This window comes from Peromyscus californicus, unplaced genomic scaffold (genome assembly GCF_007827085.1).
Source record: "Peromyscus californicus insignis strain IS unplaced genomic scaffold, ASM782708v3 Scaffold_4__1_contigs__length_199733344, whole genome shotgun sequence".
NCBI lineage: Eukaryota > Metazoa > Chordata > Mammalia > Rodentia > Cricetidae > Peromyscus > Peromyscus californicus.
The window spans coordinates 149,571,574-149,589,473 of NW_026294562.1; the positions used below are offsets into that span (position 1 = coordinate 149,571,574).

A 17,900-nucleotide genomic window follows, 5' to 3' on the forward strand; every position below is an offset into this window, starting at 1 on the left:
CTGACACCTTAGTGGGTGTTCTTTCTACCTATGACCTTGGGGTACCAGGCCCTAGGGCGTGGCCTCTCGGCTAGTTTAAGACCTGAGAAGCACATGTGCAATCCCCATCAGACGCCCTCCTGTCTCAGCTTCCTGAAAGCTGGGATTACAGGCATGTGCCACCACACCTGGCTTTCACCGTCTGTCACAGGTAGCCATAGCTATTCTGTTTAGATTTCTCCATCACTGGATCTCACAATCCTTGGAGCCGGGGTGACAGTTTGACAGTAATAATCATTTTAGTGGTCATGACTTAAGAGTCCAGACTACTGAGCGAGACGGCAGGGTTCAAATTCTCACAGTGTTAGAAACTGGCTGAGAGCCCCTGGGAAAAGTTATTTAACCTGATTCAGCACCAGGTTCTCATCTGTAAATGGGACTAGGAGTGTCTACCGCATGAATTACATGGCATGGGAATCATATCTCAATATACCTATTGCCCACCACCCATTACCCATGCCAAAAGGCTCCTTTAGGGATTAAACAAGAAAATGGGAAATGCCTGCCCATAGCCAGATGTGTGTCCAGTGGTTGCTAGGTGGGCATTGTTGTTAATGATCTTGATCGTAAGTCTCCATGACCCGACAACCCTGCCCAAGGCCATCGAACATTAGGATCAATAAACATATTCTGGGCAAGTCAGACCCGCAGTTGGCCTGTCTGGGACTTCTAACTCAGAAATACTCAGCTGACTAATTATGTTTGGAGAAAACTATATAACTCCCGAGGATTAACAGCTCTCTGCAAGGTCAGAGCTCAGGTACAATGAACATTTCATACGGGGCACCACTAGCTGTCAGGGGCCCGAAGTCCTAACTCTCAGTGTCACTGGGGCCTGTGTGTGCTTGAAATGTTATAACAGCCTTGTCTCTGGGATTCTACAGGGCAGCATCCCACTGGGGACGAAGTTTCTCACTGTGGCCATCTTCACCCAGGTGGCTGCAGAGAATCAAGTACCTTCAGTCCCCAAGGTGGGCAATGTTGCTCCACATGGAGAAAAAACACTCCTAGAAGAGGCTTCTGACACCCCTTTCAGATTCAGTGTGTGTGTGTGTGTGTGTGTGTGTGTGTGTGTGTGTGTGTGTGTGTGTGTGTCTGGAATTGAAGGTGACTGTGAGCTACCTACCTAACAGGCATGCTGGGAACCAAACTCAGCTCTGCAAGAGCAACAGGCACTCTTAACTACTGACCCACTCTCCAGCCCCTTAGACCCTTTTTAACATTTAGTTTTTAAGTTAGTGTACAAAAAATGGATTTCATTGTAACATTATCAGTCATCATTATATCACACATCATAGTAACTTGCTCACACTCATCCTTTCGCCCTCTTCTGCTCCTCTTCCTGCTCCTGGTGGTCCCCTGTGATCCTTAATAGGTCCCTTCTGCTTTTGTATTTTTAATGTAATATAACACACACACACACACACACACACACACACACACACACACATACACACACACACAGAGATTCTTGTCCCGAACAAACATTTTAGTTGTGGAATCTTCTGAGCTGAAGGGACCACTGAGCATCACCTAGTCTAGTGGGTTTCCAGTATCTTGGGTCTGTAACAGAGCTTTTGTAACAGGCCAGGCACAGCAGTGTACACCTTCAATCTCAAGCATTTTAGGAGCTGTGGAGGCAGGAGGATGAGGAGTTCAAGAGGAATCCCACTACATAGAGAGTTTAAGGTCAGCCCAGGCTAGATAAAACTCTGTCTCCAAAAACCAAGAGAGACTGGGGAAAGAAACAAAGAGAGAGGAAAATCTACTATGTCACTAGAACTGGGGTAGTGGACACGTGAGCAGAGGAGGGTGGCCACGGGGGTCCGCACGGCTTCTCCTCCACCAGCAGCCATCCTAGATGCCCCTGCAGAACATAGCTAGGATTCTCAATCTGTGGCACCGTGAGTCTCCTGGGGCACAAGCCCTCCTCTCAGCATTTCTGCTGACTGGACACAGAGCCTCTTCCAGCAGTGGATGCTCCTGAAAAGTCCCCGCCCCCAGTCAGCCACAGCTAACATGTCCTCTCAAACTCACACGCACACCTACACAAGACAGTTGTGGGGCCAACCTTCCAGAGGGTGCCTAGGCCTGCTCCAAGGATGGCCCACCTTGGGCTGGAAGACATGGTTCTCCTTCCCCAGGTGGTCCACGATCCCAAAGATACAGAGTGGCCCAGCGAAGCCCAGCAGGTCAGCCAGGATGCGGAACGTGCTGCTGAGGATCAGGCGTCTCCCAAAGGCATGGCACAGAGCCCTCCAGATGGCCCGGGCACCCTGTGGGCTCTGTGTGTCCTTCCGCTGCCAAGAGAGTCCCACAGCCAGGTCAGAGTCGGTTAGGGATCAGCCATGGAGAGCCCCTCCTCCCCATCACCCTTGGATCCTGCTGCCTGGGGAAACCCTGTGGCCATGCTGTCTGTGAACAGGCAAACTTCAGTAGTAAATCACGGTATCAATGAATGCATGACAGGGCAGATCAAATGGGGAAACTGAGGCTACAGGCATTTCAAATCACGGTGCCGGTAGGGGGTCATGTGATCAGCACAGCACCATCTTGATGGATTGGCACCTTCTATGTTCACTCATGACCACGTTTCAGTGTTTCCCTGAGTGCCGGCAGACACAGTGAAGGAACACGGTATAGGGGGTTCAGAGCTCTGGGCGGGGCATGGAAGGTCTCAGGCCTCAGCTGAACTCATCCTGGCCAAATCTGCAGAAACAGTGTAGGGACCAGGACAATACCTTGCCCTCCACACGGGGTAGAAACCCCCGTCACTTCAGCCACTGTACTTTAAAATGAAGAGTACAGGGGATGGGAGAGTCACATAAAGCCATGTCCCTTACCAAGCCTCAGTTTCCCCATTTAGATAGTGAGCATTTTGGACATGCTGATCTAAACTGTAAGGGCCATTCTAACCATGACCTTCCTATGAATATTTGGCCCTAGTATTCTCCTGTGCCACTGAGGGTGAGCCCTTCCCTTTCCCTCCACAGGCTGAAATCCTTGGCTGTAACTCCATGGGAAGGCAGGCGATGGGTGGTGTGGCTGGGCCCACTGACCGCCTGAGCGTCGAAGGCCACGCAGAGTCGCTGATAGTTGGTGAGGGCTCTCATGGCGATGGGCAGCTTGCCGATGGCCCGCAGGTCGATGGGCTTCTTGTGGGCTGTCTTGATGAAGGCATTCATCCACCAATAGGTCCCTTTTGACAGCAGGTTAACAAAGGGCTGTAGAAAGCGCACACCCAGATCCTGCAGGTCCTCGGGGGGCTTTACTTCCCTTGGTGTCTTGAAGAAGATGTACCTCTGTGGGGCATATGGGTATGGGGCAGGAATGGAGGGTGGGCAAGTGTAACACCTCCCCTTCCCCACCACCCAGCAAGGGTCTAGGTGTGATGGGCTATACTTGACCACCAAGAGATGCGGCCACCTATGGCCTCTAGGAAAAGGGCCTTGCGTTGTGGCTGTTCATTGAGGCTGGTTTTGAGCTGAGCTAGGGAAGAACTGAGGGTGTGTGTGTGTGTGTGGGGTGGGTGGGTGGGTGGGGGTGGGTCACCACTGTTGTGTACAGTGATGGTTACTGTCCCCATCTCCTAGGAGACAGGCCTCGGGGCGTGGCTATAGGGCACATCCACACTGGGTTAATTGAGGAGGAAAATCCACCCTACATGTGGGTGGCATCATTCCAAGATCAGTGCTTCCAACTGAATGAAGAGGAGAAAACAGGGGCTAGAGAGAGGAATCATCTGTTCAGAGCCCCTTCTGCTCTTACAGAGGACTCCGGTTTGGTTCTGAGCACACAGCTGGGTGGCTCGCAACTGTTTATGACTCCAGTTCCAGGGGATGTGCCGGTCTCTGAAGGCGCCCGCACTCATGGACACAGTGCCCCTCTCCAGCCCCAGACACACATGCATGCATGCAACTAAAAAACATTTCCTTGAGACAAAGCCTCGCTATGTAGCTCTGTTTGGCTATGTAGACCTGGCATTCACAGAGATCTGCCTGCCTCTGCCTCCTAAGTGCTGGGATTAAAAGTGTGTGCCACTGTGCCTGGCTAATTTTTTTTTAAAAAATGTCTACTATAAATTTAAAGTGCTCCTAGAAAGAGGGAGAGAAAGAGAGATGAGCTAGGCCCCAGTCAGCACTCACCTCCCTCTGCCTCCTAACTGTGGATGCCGTGTGACTATTCACGCTCCTGTCCACCATGCTTTTCCTGCCACAGTGACTCTACCCTTAAACAGCGACAGTAAATCCTCCCTTTCCCGAGATGCTTTTATTAGCTACTCAGTCAGAGCAACAATAAAAGTAACTAACACCTACAGAGTTTGTGGAGCCTGAAGTCATGTGGACCCGATTCAAATCTTGCCTCCTGCATATGCTAGCAAACCTTGTCTACCGCATTATTAAGGGAGTGAGTTGCACTTCCCAGGTCACTGTGGGAGGGAATGTACAGAGGTCAGCTCTCCTGGGGACCATAACCAAAAGCAGAAGGGCCTGACAGGCAGCTTCAAGAGCATTTTGCAGCAGCAGGGGAAGACCCAAATGAGAAAGGGCCGCCACCCCCCCCCCCCCCCCCCCCCCCCCCCCCCCCCCCCCCCGTGAGGGGCCAGAGGGCAGGCAAAGGATTGTCCCCTTACGGTTGGAAGTCTATAGTACTGGTTTCACTTTAAAATGCACGCACACGCCCTTTGCTTAAGCAACTCCCTTCCTTGGTGTCTCTCCCACAGAATAGTGGCAATTCACAGAGAGGGAAATATGTTCAGTACAACATTATCTGTGAAGTCAAGAATTCGGCTGGGCGGTGGTGGCGCACGCCTTTAATCCCAGCACTCGGGAGGCAGAGGCAGGCGGATCTCTGTGAGTTCGAGGCCAGCCTGGGCTACCAAGTGAGTTCCAGGAAAAGGCGCAAAGCTACACAGAGAAACCCTGTCTCGAAAAACCAAAAAAAAAAAAAAAAAAAAAAAAAAAAAAAAAGAAAAAGAATTCGGTAGTGAAGTGAATGTCCACCACTGAACAATGGCTGCACCAATTACAGCCCTTCTCTATGGTGGAATATTATGCAGTCACTAAGAGGCTGGACTTGCATCTCAGGCAGCTCAGAGGGAGTCCTAAGAAATACTGGACGAGAAGAGCATGACACGTAACACAGTATATACTATGATCAACTTTCATGAAGCAAATATTGAAGGGAAAAACACATTAGCTTCTGTGTGCTGAGGGGAAACCACTAAGTGGATTTGTTTAGATAGATGTGGACGATGTCATATTAATAAAAATACTATGGGGAGTTAAGTAGGCTGTTCGTTTGAGTTACCTGGGAAAGCGAGGATGGGGTCAGGGCAAGGAGAAGGTACCACTCTAAGGTGGAGAAGCAAGAGGGGGGGAGGAAAACAGGGTGACAAAGCAAAGGACACACCTCCACAGGCACTCAGGAGGCTGAGGCAGGAGGATAGAAAGTTCGAAGGTAGCCTGGGCTACATAGTGAGAGCTTGTCTCAAAGCACCACCAACCAAACAGAACATAAAAGGCACATGAGCAGTGGTCTGCACTCATTCCTGTGCTCTACCCGTTCATGAGTGCTCTGCTGAGTCCCCGTCACCAGCAAAAGCAGAGAAAAGCAGTCCCTTATGTTTCCTCTTCTCTCCGAGAGTCAACCCATCCTCGTCCTTCCCCCTCTCTCTGGGCACCCGGGGTGGAGGGCTGTGATCTGATGGAACGGCTCCCCTGAAATCTACCTATGGTCCCAGTGCCCTGTCCAGGGCAGGTAACGCCCACAGGCAAAGCACACCTGGGTCAGCACCACACTTCCCACTTCCCTGCTTACCCTCACCCTGATGACGTTGACCTCCACAAGCAGCAACATTCCATACAGAATCACCAGAAGCCCCGTGAGGCAGAAGCGTAGCTGAGAGAAGCCGATGGCGTGGTCGTAGAACTTGACAAACTTGATGGTCTTAGTGATGAAGGCCAAGGTCCAGTAGATGAGCAGAGCTGCGGAGGGCGGAGAGGAGGAGAGGATGCCTGAGCATGGCACGTGTGCACCTCCACAAGCACGCAAGCGTGTGGGAAAAGACAGAACGCATGTTCAGGAGGCGTGGGGGGATGTTCAAACACATTTTTGATAAAGGGGGTATGCACGTATGACTATCACACTATCCCTGTGATCAACCAATCGATGGGCTGACCCTTGAAACAGTCTCATACGTTATCTGAGAATGACCTTGAACTTCTAATTTTCTGGCCTCCTCTTCCCAAGTACTGTGATTACGAGTGTGAGTCACCACAACTGGCTCTAGTGTCCCTCTGAGACTCAGAACAGGCATTCCAACACTGTGACAGGCATGCTCAGAAACACTGATATCATGAGTCCAACAGGCCAGACAAGGAACAGTGAGGACAGGAAAAATAGCTTCTCCAAGTTGACTAAGTTACAGGCACTTGAAACACATTTTCTCAATGTGTTTGGGAATATCTTAACGATCATTCAATCCAGGCTGTTTGATTTAGATAAGGACACTGAGGCCCATAGAGATGAAGTGAATTAGGCATGTTCACCGTCAGCTTGTGATAGCTAGAAGGTGAGGGGGATCCAGGTTCCCATCCTCACAGCCCAGAGCCCACAGCACCCCAGTAGTGTTCGCCTGGAAGCCTGGGGCTATGGGGGACACAGAAAGAGCAACGTTTAGCACCATGGGGCAGTGCAGTACAGTGATTAGAGGTGGAGACCTGAAGCCAGACTCACCCAGATTTACTCACAGCTGTGAATGCAGCCCAACACAAAGTCACAAACTTACCTAAACACTATGGCTTTTGTTTTGTAAATCACTGCAGAATCCTCAAGTGTAGATTTTGTAGATGACAACACCATATTGCAATGTCAAAAGGTCGAACACACTGGAGTTGTAACCCTCTTAGACTTGAATTTCCTCATCCATCATGGGGGGCAGTGACAGCACCCCCAAAGGTGTTAGGGAGCAGTGTGTGGAAAGCATTTAGCACAGGGAGCCTGGTGTGCAGCGTGGCTGATCTTTGGGCATTAGCTGTTGACATTCTTATGAGGGCTGGATTTCAGATTTGGGGCAGTCTGCTTCAGAAGCCCTGGGTGGATTCTGTCCTGAATTCTCACCCTCCCCCTAAACTGCCAACTTGTCACTGTGAGCTTGTGAGAGCGAACCCCACCACAGCTAGTTAAGTAGCCCCGAGAGGGTGTTGATGCGGGCAGCTCCAGCACCCCTTGTCCCGAGAGTCATATTACTGTGAAGCCAGCTTCAGCCCCCCACCCCCAAGCCAGGCCACAGTGGATAAAGGAGACCCGCACTCTGACCTTCACCCGAGTCATCGGCCACCCTTTGGGAAAAATATGAGATCTGTTTGACCTAGTTGTGGGCTGAGAAGCAGGTCAAGACACCAGGCCTCACCATGTGGCCAGGACTGAGTGTGGGCAAGAGGAGAGAGGGAAAGGCCCTCGGGACTGTGGTGACGGCCCCTCACTGTGTTAGTCTCCAGACCACGGGGATCTACGGGTGGAGGCCACCCCTGGTATGGGTTATTTCCTGTGTATTGGCTATCTTTTGTCCAGAATGAGAGGGTCACCTGCTGGGGCAGAGACTTGAGTTTAGCGCTTTGGTTTGGGAAGGTGGAAGGTCCTGGAGATGGACAGTGGTGTTGGCTGCATGGCTGTGTAAATGTTCTTAATCCCTCAGCAATGCACATGTCATGGCTAACATGGTCAATACTATGTTATACACATACAACACACACAAAACCCAAAAAGAGGCAAGAGAACCTTGTTTGAGGCCAGTCAGGGCCACATCGGGAGACCTTGTCACAAAAATAAGAATGAACAAGCAACAACGTAGCAGTGACAGTAACAACAACAACCAAGACAAAAGGCATACCACTGCTCATCCGTCCTGAGCAAGGACCAATACCTGTATGCCGCCTCCATCCCTCCTGCCGTCCCACTCCAGCTGTTCTTTCTCAGATCCATTTATGTCTCTGTTCCTCAGGACCTGTGCACACTCTCAGCTCGGCCTGAAACCTTTCTCTCCTTTCTGGCAGGCCCATTCTCCTCTCTTGTCTCTCTCTGGTGTCCTCTGGGGCCCCAGGAGTACATTTCATGGGATAGTTTAAGCTGTATCGTGGTTTACCTTCTTGTGGGACTCCAGGCCTGTGACCGGATGCGGGCCTCCGAAGGGGGCTGGCTTTTCCATGAACTGCCCTCTATCCCTACAGCTCAGCACCCCCTTTTGCCTGATCTAGAAATTTCTGGAGCTGTAGAGCTTTTCCTGGGGGCAAAACTCCAACTGGGGGAGCTGAGGAAAGTGGAGAAGTCACTGGTTTCTTGGGAAGTATGGACACACCCATAGTGATTTGTGCTAGGAAGACAGAACCGTGTGCTTGCTGGAAAATGGAAATCCTAGCTTTCGGGTGCCTGCAGTATCTGCAAGACTCTGCTTAGCCTGGCCCTGGTGGTTCCTTATATGGGGAGGGTCCTCTAGGGCACTGCTCTCTGAAGCTTGGAGCTAACATCCACCTTTCTGGATGCCAATCCAGGCATATTCCTTCATTCACATGGAGTCCTGGGGCAGGGACACAGCTGGAGGGTCCCGATGGAGCATCACATCTACCATGGGAAGGCAGACCTGTGACTAGATATTAGGAAAATGTCCTCTGCCTGAAGACAAGACAGCCATGTCCCTGTCAGAGCACAGAGAGCCCCAGATTCTAGTGTCTATTACAGGCTGTGACTCTTGAGTCTCAATGACTTACTGGCACCACCAGAGGCACAGCCCGGCCACAGACTGCAACTGCAGGTGACCGTCGGCTACACAGTGGCAGATCGAGACTTAGACTTTAGGGGCAAGAACACAGCTTGAGGACCCTTAGAAGCAGCTAGAAGCCTGCTCAGCTGCTTGATCTTGGTGATGCCCCCTGAGTAGCTGGGTAGACCAGATCAAGTCACTCAACCCCTGAGTGGTGGAGGGAAACAATGGGACCACCTCACAGGGTTGCCATGGGACTGAGTTAATATGACAGGACGGAGTTCGACATGTAAGTAACGCTCAATGAGTGCTTGCTGGTGCTGTTTCAAACCTTTCTGTTTCACATCTGCAGGCAACATTGGGGAGCTCCAGCTCCAGCAGAGCTCCTGTGGGCATTAGTGACACAAACCAGGGAGGCAGTGGAGCACAGAGCCCAGCCCACGCTACACACTCCGTAAGGGGCAAGCAGCATGGCTGCTGTTTCTGCCCGGAACCCCAGTCATTCATGTCAGAAGTTGCAAGCGGTTACTCCTTCCTGAGTGTCTAAGAGTCAGCCAGCAACAGGCCTTTCTCTGCTCCCCGTGAGACTTCATCCAGGCTCAGGCATTAAATGCCATCCATAAACCCACATCTGCTGAACACATCTGCCACCCCACCCTTCCCCAAACACCCAACTGATTTACCTAACTGCACACTTGACCCTGGAGTTGACAGTCCAATGACATCTCAAATCCAACACGCCTGAAACCCTGATGCACATCTTGCCCCTACCTCCCCCTCGGGGCCACCTCAGTGACCTTTCCCCTGGGGGTCAGAGTCCAGGTTTCCACAGGTGGCCCTGCTCACTGGGCTTGGCCGTGCTGGCCTCACTGCCAGGCACGTTCAGGTCGGACGACCTCTGCAGGCTGACTCTGCCTGGAGTGTCCCCGCGCACCCTGCACAGACAACCACACCCACCACTCTGCCCCCTGCAGCCAACCTGCTTTCCCCCACAGCATCCTCAGCACCCGCTCCTTGGTTAATTTACCATCTCTGCCCGTCTGTCTCCTCCTCCAGACCACAAGCTCCACGGAGGCAGGCAGAGACCTTCTCTTTATTTCTGATTCCTAGCCTGAGTGAGTGCTCAGTAAATGCTGGCTGAAGGAAGAAAGGCCCTCCCCATCCTTACCGATCAAAAGCTTGGGGAAGTTGGAGGTCTCAATGTTATGATAGTAGACCACAGAGGTGACGGCAGCCATGAACGCCATCCCAGCTGGCATGTACAAGTGGAGGTGGCGGGATTCTGTCACCCTGTGATGGGAGAAGAAAGAGAGAAAATCAGAGAGAGGATGTGGATGTGGCCAGCACCTAGTAGAGCAGCACAGGCCTTGTTATGCTTACTGCTCAGCACACAGTAGGACCTCGGATAACCACGGCCTGGTGCCCATATGCTGGTAGTTCTTCCCAGATGCTATCCCAAACATTCTGTGCATTCCAACTCACTCAGTAACAGCCCCATTTAACATGAGTGACACAGGTAAGCACCGGCAGTATCTGCAGGCACTGTACTAATGATGCTGATGGCGACCCACGCTTGCTGAGTACCTGCCCCATGCTGAACATGAATCTAAGTACCCGATGAAAAGAAAATTGTTCAATGAAGCCCCCACGAAGTGGGCACCCAGTCACTTTATTCTATAACTAAGGGAACTGAGGCACAGATTGACTAAGTCACATGCCTGAAACCATGCCTTTGCCCTCCTCCTCTGGGCTGGGGGCAGAGACTACTAGACGGTGCCCTCCTGCTTTGACTCACAAAGGCCTCTGTGCTGGCAGGAGGAGGGTACGGTGACAATCAATCCACACCTGGAGCCAGGGTCTCCTCTCAGACCTCAGCTTCAGCCAAGAAGTGTGGAGGGGTGCCTTAGCTTTCCTGATCATGCTCTTCCTACAGACAGCAACAGAAAGACCTAGCCCAGTGCAGCACTCAAGGCCCAGGCAACAGGGCCTCCAGCAACCTCGCTAGCACTGCCCAACCTGTTCATTCTACACCAGCAGTGCTGGAACCTTCTCCACCCCAGAGGGTCCATTTCAGCCTCCTGCCTCAGTAACGTCCTTGCTTATACTACTGCTGGATCCAGCAGGCCAAGTGCCCTTACCCTGGAGAAGCTAAGCACAGGCAAAGACCAGAGCCATACTATCTGACTCAACAGTCCACGGAAGGGCTGCTCCAGATGGCCTGAAGGCCGAGGGAGAGAAAAGGAGAGGGTGGGCAACCAGGGGAAGCTCCCCAGAGGGTGTGGAACCAGGTTGGGCTTTGAAGGACAAATATTTGTTTATCAGAGGAGTCACGCCATATGGAGAAGAGCACCACGCCAGGAGTCTGGGGACTCTGGAGGGGCCCAAGTGCAGGCATGGAGGCAGCATGGGCTGTTTACCAAACAGCCTCCTCCGCTTGCTGCTTGACGAAGAACCACAAATTATCCAGCCCCTAAGACATAGATGGTGACCAGCTTAAGTGGTCTACCAATTCCATACTCCTTTGCCAGGGGTTGGTCTGAGGGTGGCCACGCAATTCTGGCCACTGAGGTGTTAAAATCAAGTCTGTAGAGCATGACCCCCATAAGGAAGAGGCATGGCTGGAACACACCTTTCCAAGCTTGCCCCTTCCTTCTTATGGGATACTTGACACAGGGCAGCCACTTTGTGCTCATGAGGAAGGGGTGGCAGACGGTGGAGTAAGACTGAGTCCCTGCAGATTACCAAACTGTAAAATCAACCAGAAAAGGTAATTTTCTAGATTTCTCGTTAAATGAGGCGCTTAGTGATGTCCTTTCAGCCTTTACATTCTCAGCAAAAGGTCTTGCTAAGAGAGGAGGTACGAATGGCCAAGGGCAGAGGACAGACAATCACTGTCCGGGGAGAGGGGGTCTCAGAACTCTTGTCTCTGTACTAGAAATAATGTGGAAGTGAATTTAATATTAACTATAATTGGAACAATTATGCCACAGTATCAGTTATAATAGATCTTAAATGCTTTACTGAGTGATTCAGAATGAAATAGCAAAGAAATTGGGTACAAATTTTCTTTATATCTGTCGGGTGTTTGGTGATTTGGGGAAACACTCTCCCCATATGCTTCCTCCTCTCTCTTCTCATTACCCTGTGTGCTTTGGCTGCTCTGAATTAACAGGATCGTGCACAGGCAAAAGCCCCTGAGGAGGCAGCGTCACTACAGACTGAAGATGCCTCAGTTAGTACTAAATGTGGCTGAGCCTAAGTCAGATCCCAGCTAAAGACTGTTGTCTTACCCAGCTCTGGCCCCACATGCCACAGGCCAGTGGGGAAATGGGAGCCGCAGGGCAGGTCTGTGACTTCACCCATCTGTCCCTTCCTCACACCTGCTGACTCAGAGATGTCCTCCCCACAGACCAGGAGCCCAGTGTCCAGCGAGAGACATGCCTTAGGCCTTGGAGGAAACACACGCAGTGGGCCTGGGGTGCATGGTGGGGGTGCAAAGAGTAGCTAGAGTGGGTGTCTGGGCTACTTCCTTCCAATCCCCATGTCCTGGGCATACATCCTCTGCTCCAGGCTCTGTGGCTGGGCTCTGGACCCTGTGCATTTCCCATTTCACCCTCCCCAAACAGGCAAGTGAGGGCTCCAGTACTTATTTCATAGATAGAAAAGGCAAGGTCCAGAAAGGCAGAGTGACATGCAGTTCCCACAGCTGGCACTGTCCAAGGCTCCCTCCTCTTCAGTGGAGCATTTTCCTGTCACCCAGCCAATTATAACCCAAGGGCTCACAAGTCCCTTTCCTCAGTATTCAGTGACACTTTGGAAGGGTCCTGAGGAGGGGGTACAGAATGGTCCCTGGCGACTTAAGCAGAAGCATGCCTTCTTGTTGGTCTGGAAGGCTGCGATCAGCAGTAGGACCCAAGGCCTTCAGGAGTCCAGTCATGACATTAGTATGGACATCTGGATGCATGGATACTAAGGAGCAGGAGGTGCAGGACAGAAATCCTGCCCCTGGGGACAGCTGCAGGGTTGAACACTGTCTAATTACAGCTCAGATGAGCTAGACCTCAGATGCTCCAGCCCAATGTCCACCCACAACTGTGACATCAGCTCCTGAAACAGTCCCTCAGGCTCACTGACTCCTCCGTTCTGACTTAAAGATGGCGGCCCCGTATCCCCTTCTGTCGCTTTATGGGGACACACTGCATCTCCCACTGCGGTCATCCCTGACCTAGCCTCCGACTTGTCTGCCTCTGACTCGACCAACACACACTTGGCCTCTCCCTCAGGAGTGCTGTGCTGAGGGTGTCTCTCTTGGGCTCAAAACCGAGAGTCATATCCAACTCAGACAGGCAGTCTGCCATCCAAACGCTCCTCTTGAGCCCCAGATCTGATTCTCAGCCTCAGTCCCATGGCTCCTTCCACATGTCAACTGCGTTAGCCTTCTCCATTCCTCCTGCCCCTGATGGCTAGCCTCAGTTCCAAGGCCATCTCCACACACGCAGCTTTCCTCCGGGCCTCAAATCATGACTGCCCAAATCATGCTGATCACCTGTGCCGTAGGCCCAGCGTACCTGTTCCTGGTCCCTCTTGCTCCTGTGCCATAGTCTCCCCACTCCTTAACTCCTTCCTCTGATGGCCACAATACCTGTCATCCTCCGGGGCTCAGCGCCAAAGCCCCCTCCACCAGGGAACCTGTCTAATGCTGCCTTCTCCTCTCCTCCCAGACCATGCCCTTGCGGTATGATTTTATTTATCCTTCTGGGATTCAATAAATGTCTGCAGAGCTTTTGTGTGCCCTGCCCTGTGAATACAAAAAGGACCAACACCTAAGATCTCACCAGACATCCACGGAGTCTTTCTGACAGCTTTGCAAACCAAAACTTGAGCATACACTCTGATCCCTAGGAGAGGTGGGGAAGGGTTGAGTGTGGGGTGAAGAATGGGGGTAGAGGCAAGCGGGACTGGAATGTGACAAACAGGAGTGCCCAGAGATGCATGACTGAATCTTGTAAGTGAATGAGAACCGAGGAAAAGCCTTCAGTAAGAACAAGTGACATGCTTAACTGTCTTCTTACTTACTTCAGTCACTTGAGGAAGACCAGGAATTTTCCACAGCAGCTGGGGCACCCTGACAGGCTCTAGAACGGTGTTTACAGGAAACTGGTACAGAAATCCGCATTCCCTTTACCCTCCTGACTGGGTTTCGTGTGTGTCTAGGGTCTGGCACAGTTCACACCAGGCAAAGGGTTGTGGGATCTAATAGCCATGGTACTGGTTTGGGTAAGGCGTGGGAGCAGGCACAGGCAGGGTCTCCTTGGTGGAGCAGATCCACTCAGCCCTCAGTCACTCACTTACCCATCGGACAGGATCCCCTCAGCGATCTCACACACGAGGACAAAGAGCAAGATGAAGGTGAGGACCCAGCGCAGGTTGTGCCCCGGGAAGTGCAGCCAGGTGCTGTGGTGAATGTGCACCTTGGAGCTCTGGCTGCCCCATCCTGCGGGAGAGATGCAGAAGGTAGGAAGGCCACCTGAGGAGGTCCACCGTGGGGACAGGGTGAGTGCATACCAATCCTACTTCCCCACTGCTGAGCATACCAACTAACGTCTTAGTACAAAGCCAGGACCCGCAGCACCGTCCTAAACAGGTGCCACACTGACCTCTTGTGTGACAGGTTATCCATTCTGTTTCATTTCCGATACACACATGGGCATATACTGCATATTTTCTTTCTATTTCTAGCTAATCATTTATCTTTGTCAGTAACTAACAACTTCCTTCTACAGCAGCTTTTTATGTTTGAGAAAAGGTCTAATGTTGACCACACCAGCCTTGAACTTCCTATGTAGCTGAGGATGACCTTAAACTCCCTGATCCCCCTGCCTCCACCTCCCAAGAACTGGGATTGCCAGGGTAGCCCGGTTCAGCAACTTCTTACTAATTCAGTTTGATGGCCACTCGACTTTCTTCCCCAAAGAATTTTTAAGATTTGCTGTTTCTCTTAATTAAAGTAAATGAACAGTTGAGGAGTTGCATTAATAGCCTCTGTGAACAGAGCTGATCGGCCGGGAAAGTCAAGGTCTTGGGAGAGAAGGGAACCAGAGAGAAGAGGATTGTGCCCAACTTTGTAGACCACTTTCTGGCAAGTGCGCTGGTGGGGTTGCTAAATCCGGTGCAAGCTGATCCACAGTCCTGGAGAAGTTGCACTCGGAAGACTCACGCTTTGTGGGATGGTGGGGTACCGGCACCCAAAGTCTATCTCCTAGCCCAGCGTGCACTAGACCCCGAGCCCAGGAGAGGTTTCTGCCCACAGTCCGGCCATGCTGGGACAGCACGGGGCTTGCGGGCCTTCACCACCAACCTCCCCAGCTGCAGCCTGCGCTCCCGTCTGAGTCCAGCTGTGGCGGTGACAGCGCGGGCCTAGGGAAGGGGTGGCCCGGCTCCTGCCGCTGCGCCACTGAGGGTGTGGCCAACCCCCTCACGACCTTCCCCGATCGTGCGGAGCCCCATCCCGGGTCAGGCCTTACGGTGGTCAAACTTGGGGATCCCTAGAGTGTTGAGTGCCCATCGTGTTTGGCGCGGGCTCAGGAATGGGGGTGGTGGGAGGGGGAAAGGTACAAGGGTGGAGACGCAGAGCAGAGGACCTAGGGAGACCAGCTAGTCGGTGCGGGACCGCCGGGGCCGCGCATCCCCCCCCCCGGCCGCGCGCCCTTCCCCCGCGCGCCCTCCCGCCTTCCGCCGCGGCGCGCGCTCACCGATGAAGAGGATGGGGAAGGTGATGAAGAGCAGGAAGACATGCGGCACCACGTTGAGCGCGTCCACGAAGCAGCCGTTGTTGAGGACGCCCTGGTCCACCCGGTAGGCGGCCGAGTGGTTCTCGGTGCCGCAGAAGGCCAAGGGCATGGCGGCGCGCGCACGGGATCGGCCTGGGCTCCGCGCGCCTCCCGCGCCTCTCCGCCTCGCAGCTCCCAGCGCTCCTGCACGGCCCGCCCCGCCCCGCCCCGCCCCCACCTGCCGCGGGGCCCCGCCCCATCCCGCCCCGCCAGCTGCTCTGGTGGGGTGAGGGTGGGGTCTCACCCAATGCGCACGTGCGCTGGGTGCTCAGGCACCGGGGGGTCTGAGTGGGAGTCATAGCCAAGATGATCCGGGTGAGCCCCGAGTGCGTGGATTTGGGATTCCCGAAAGTAAATCTGCCCGAGCAAGGCTCCGATTGATGTACGGAGATCAGAGGGGTCCCCATGGGAACAGAGTAGCACAAGCCCGCACCGGCTTCGGTCCAGAGAAACTGTGAACAACTTGAACTTAGGAGAGTGCTTGGGAATTTTCCAAGTGTCGGGCGCGCGAGGTCGCAGAGGAACCTCACAGCCTGTAGATCTTCCCCAATATGAAACAAGGTGGTTACATGATTGACCTGTCGAGTCCTATCGAAGGGTTCTGAAGGGGGCTGGTGTGTGGAATTGAGAAATGATAGCTATGAAATATAGAGGTAGATGAAGAAAAAGCGACACAGGATAGCTTCGGGAGGGCTCTGGGTCAGTACCACAGACTCCTGAGTTTATTACTCACAGCCTTTATATACCCAAAGCAAGGGGGGCAAAAAGACCTCCCCCTTTCAAAGACATCATGGTTCAAGGTATGAATGAAGTAGAGTCAAATGTAAACACCTCTTCAGTACTCAAGACATCTGGTAACCACGCCTTTGGACAAAAAAATCCTATTGTTGGGGTGAGGGTGGGAAACAAGCTCGGACTCTGACCTTGAGTCAGTATGAAAACAAGGCACAAGCTGGGGTCTCTGTGGGCTCCACCCTGACCCAAGATCTGCTTGCTAGCCAGTGGGAAACTAGCCTTAAATCCAGCTCCTCTGCCCTTGTGATTATATATATACTCACAAGTTTTATTCAAATACAGTGCTATTTTATAGAAGAGACTTCAGCATCCATGGATTTGGGTGTCTAACCGACATCCTGGAAAAAAAAATCCCCCATCAAAACACAGTGGCAATTTTACATGCATAATACACACTACAAAGTACTAAACACATTACGCAAAACTGCCTTCATCTTTTATCTTTATAATCCTATGAAATATACCTATTTTTAAATTTTCTTACTTTTTTACATCCCAACCCCAGTCCCTGCCCCTCCTCCCAGTTCCTCCCAACTCCCTTCTCTTTACCCCCCTCCACGCCTCTGTTTCTTCAGAAAAGGGCAGGCCTCCCGTGGATATCAACCAGCCATGGCAGATCAAATTGCAGGAAGACTAGGCACCTCCTCTTCTATTAAGGCTGATGAGGCAACCCAGTAGGAGGAAAGGGTCCCAAAGCAGACAACAGAGTCACACAGCCCGTGCTCCCACTGTTAGGAGTCCCACAAGAACAAGCCACACAACTGTATCATATGTGCAGAGGGCCTAGGTCAGTCATGCAGGCTCCCTGGTTGGCAGTTCAGTCTCTGTGAGCCCCTAGGAGGCCAGGTTAATTGATTCTGTGGGTTTTCTTGGGTGTTTTTGACCCCTCTGACTCCTACAATCCTTCCCCTCTTCAAAAGGATTCCCCGAGCTCCACCTAATGTTTGGCTGTGAGTCTCTGCATCTGTTTCCATCAGTTGCTGGAGGAAGCCTCTCTGATGGCAGTTGGGGTAGGCACCAATCTATGATTACAGAAGAATATCATTAGGAATCATTTCATTGACTTTTTTTTTTTGTCAGTCATGTTCGGTTCTAACCAAGGTCTCTGGGCCATCCAGCCTCTGGGTCCTGGCCCTCCAGGCAGTGTGGGAGATGGGCTCCCTAGTCTTAGCTAGGGTCACTCTCATATAGATTCCTGAGAGTTTCCATTACACTAGGTTTCTAGCTTGTCCCAGAGATGCCCTCCCTCAATCCAGTTGTCTCTCCCAGGACTCTCTCCCTCCATCCTCCCCCACCTGATCCCTCTGTTCTAATCCCCACTCAGACCACCACCACCCCATCCACGGGCAATGTCTTTTCTATTTCCACTTCACAGTGGGATTCATGCATCCCCTCCTTGAGCCTTCCTCGTTACTTAGCTTCTCTGGGTCTGTAGATGGTTATCCTTTACTTCATGGTTAATAACCACTCATAAG

General features: G+C 52.2%; 1 protein-coding gene across 5 annotated transcripts in view; it reads right to left on the bottom strand.

Annotated features, from left to right (window-relative positions):
* Abcc8 (ATP binding cassette subfamily C member 8) overlaps positions 1-15,767 on the bottom strand; it is a 71,680-nt gene extending 55,913 nt beyond the window's left edge. For 3 of the 5 annotated variants that reach the window (XR_008223129.1, XM_052762547.1, XM_052762546.1), the window contains exons 1-6: positions 15,553-15,766; positions 14,153-14,294; positions 9,969-10,090; positions 5,860-6,026; positions 3,099-3,341; positions 2,151-2,339 (exon numbers count right to left, since the gene is read on the bottom strand). Coding sequence is in view for 4 of the 5 variants with exons in the window: in XM_052762547.1 (XP_052618507.1) it covers positions 2,151-2,339; positions 3,099-3,341; positions 5,860-6,026; positions 9,969-10,090; positions 14,153-14,294; positions 15,553-15,700 (1,011 nt within the window). In the remaining variant the exon portion in view is untranslated. Of the gene's footprint in view, positions 1-2,110; positions 2,340-3,098; positions 3,342-5,859; positions 6,027-9,968; positions 10,091-14,152; positions 14,295-15,552 lie in introns of those variants that run through there. The other 2 variants (XM_052762548.1, XM_052762549.1) reach the window with 2 other exon arrangements.
* Positions 15,768-17,900: the final 2,133 nt, after the last annotated feature.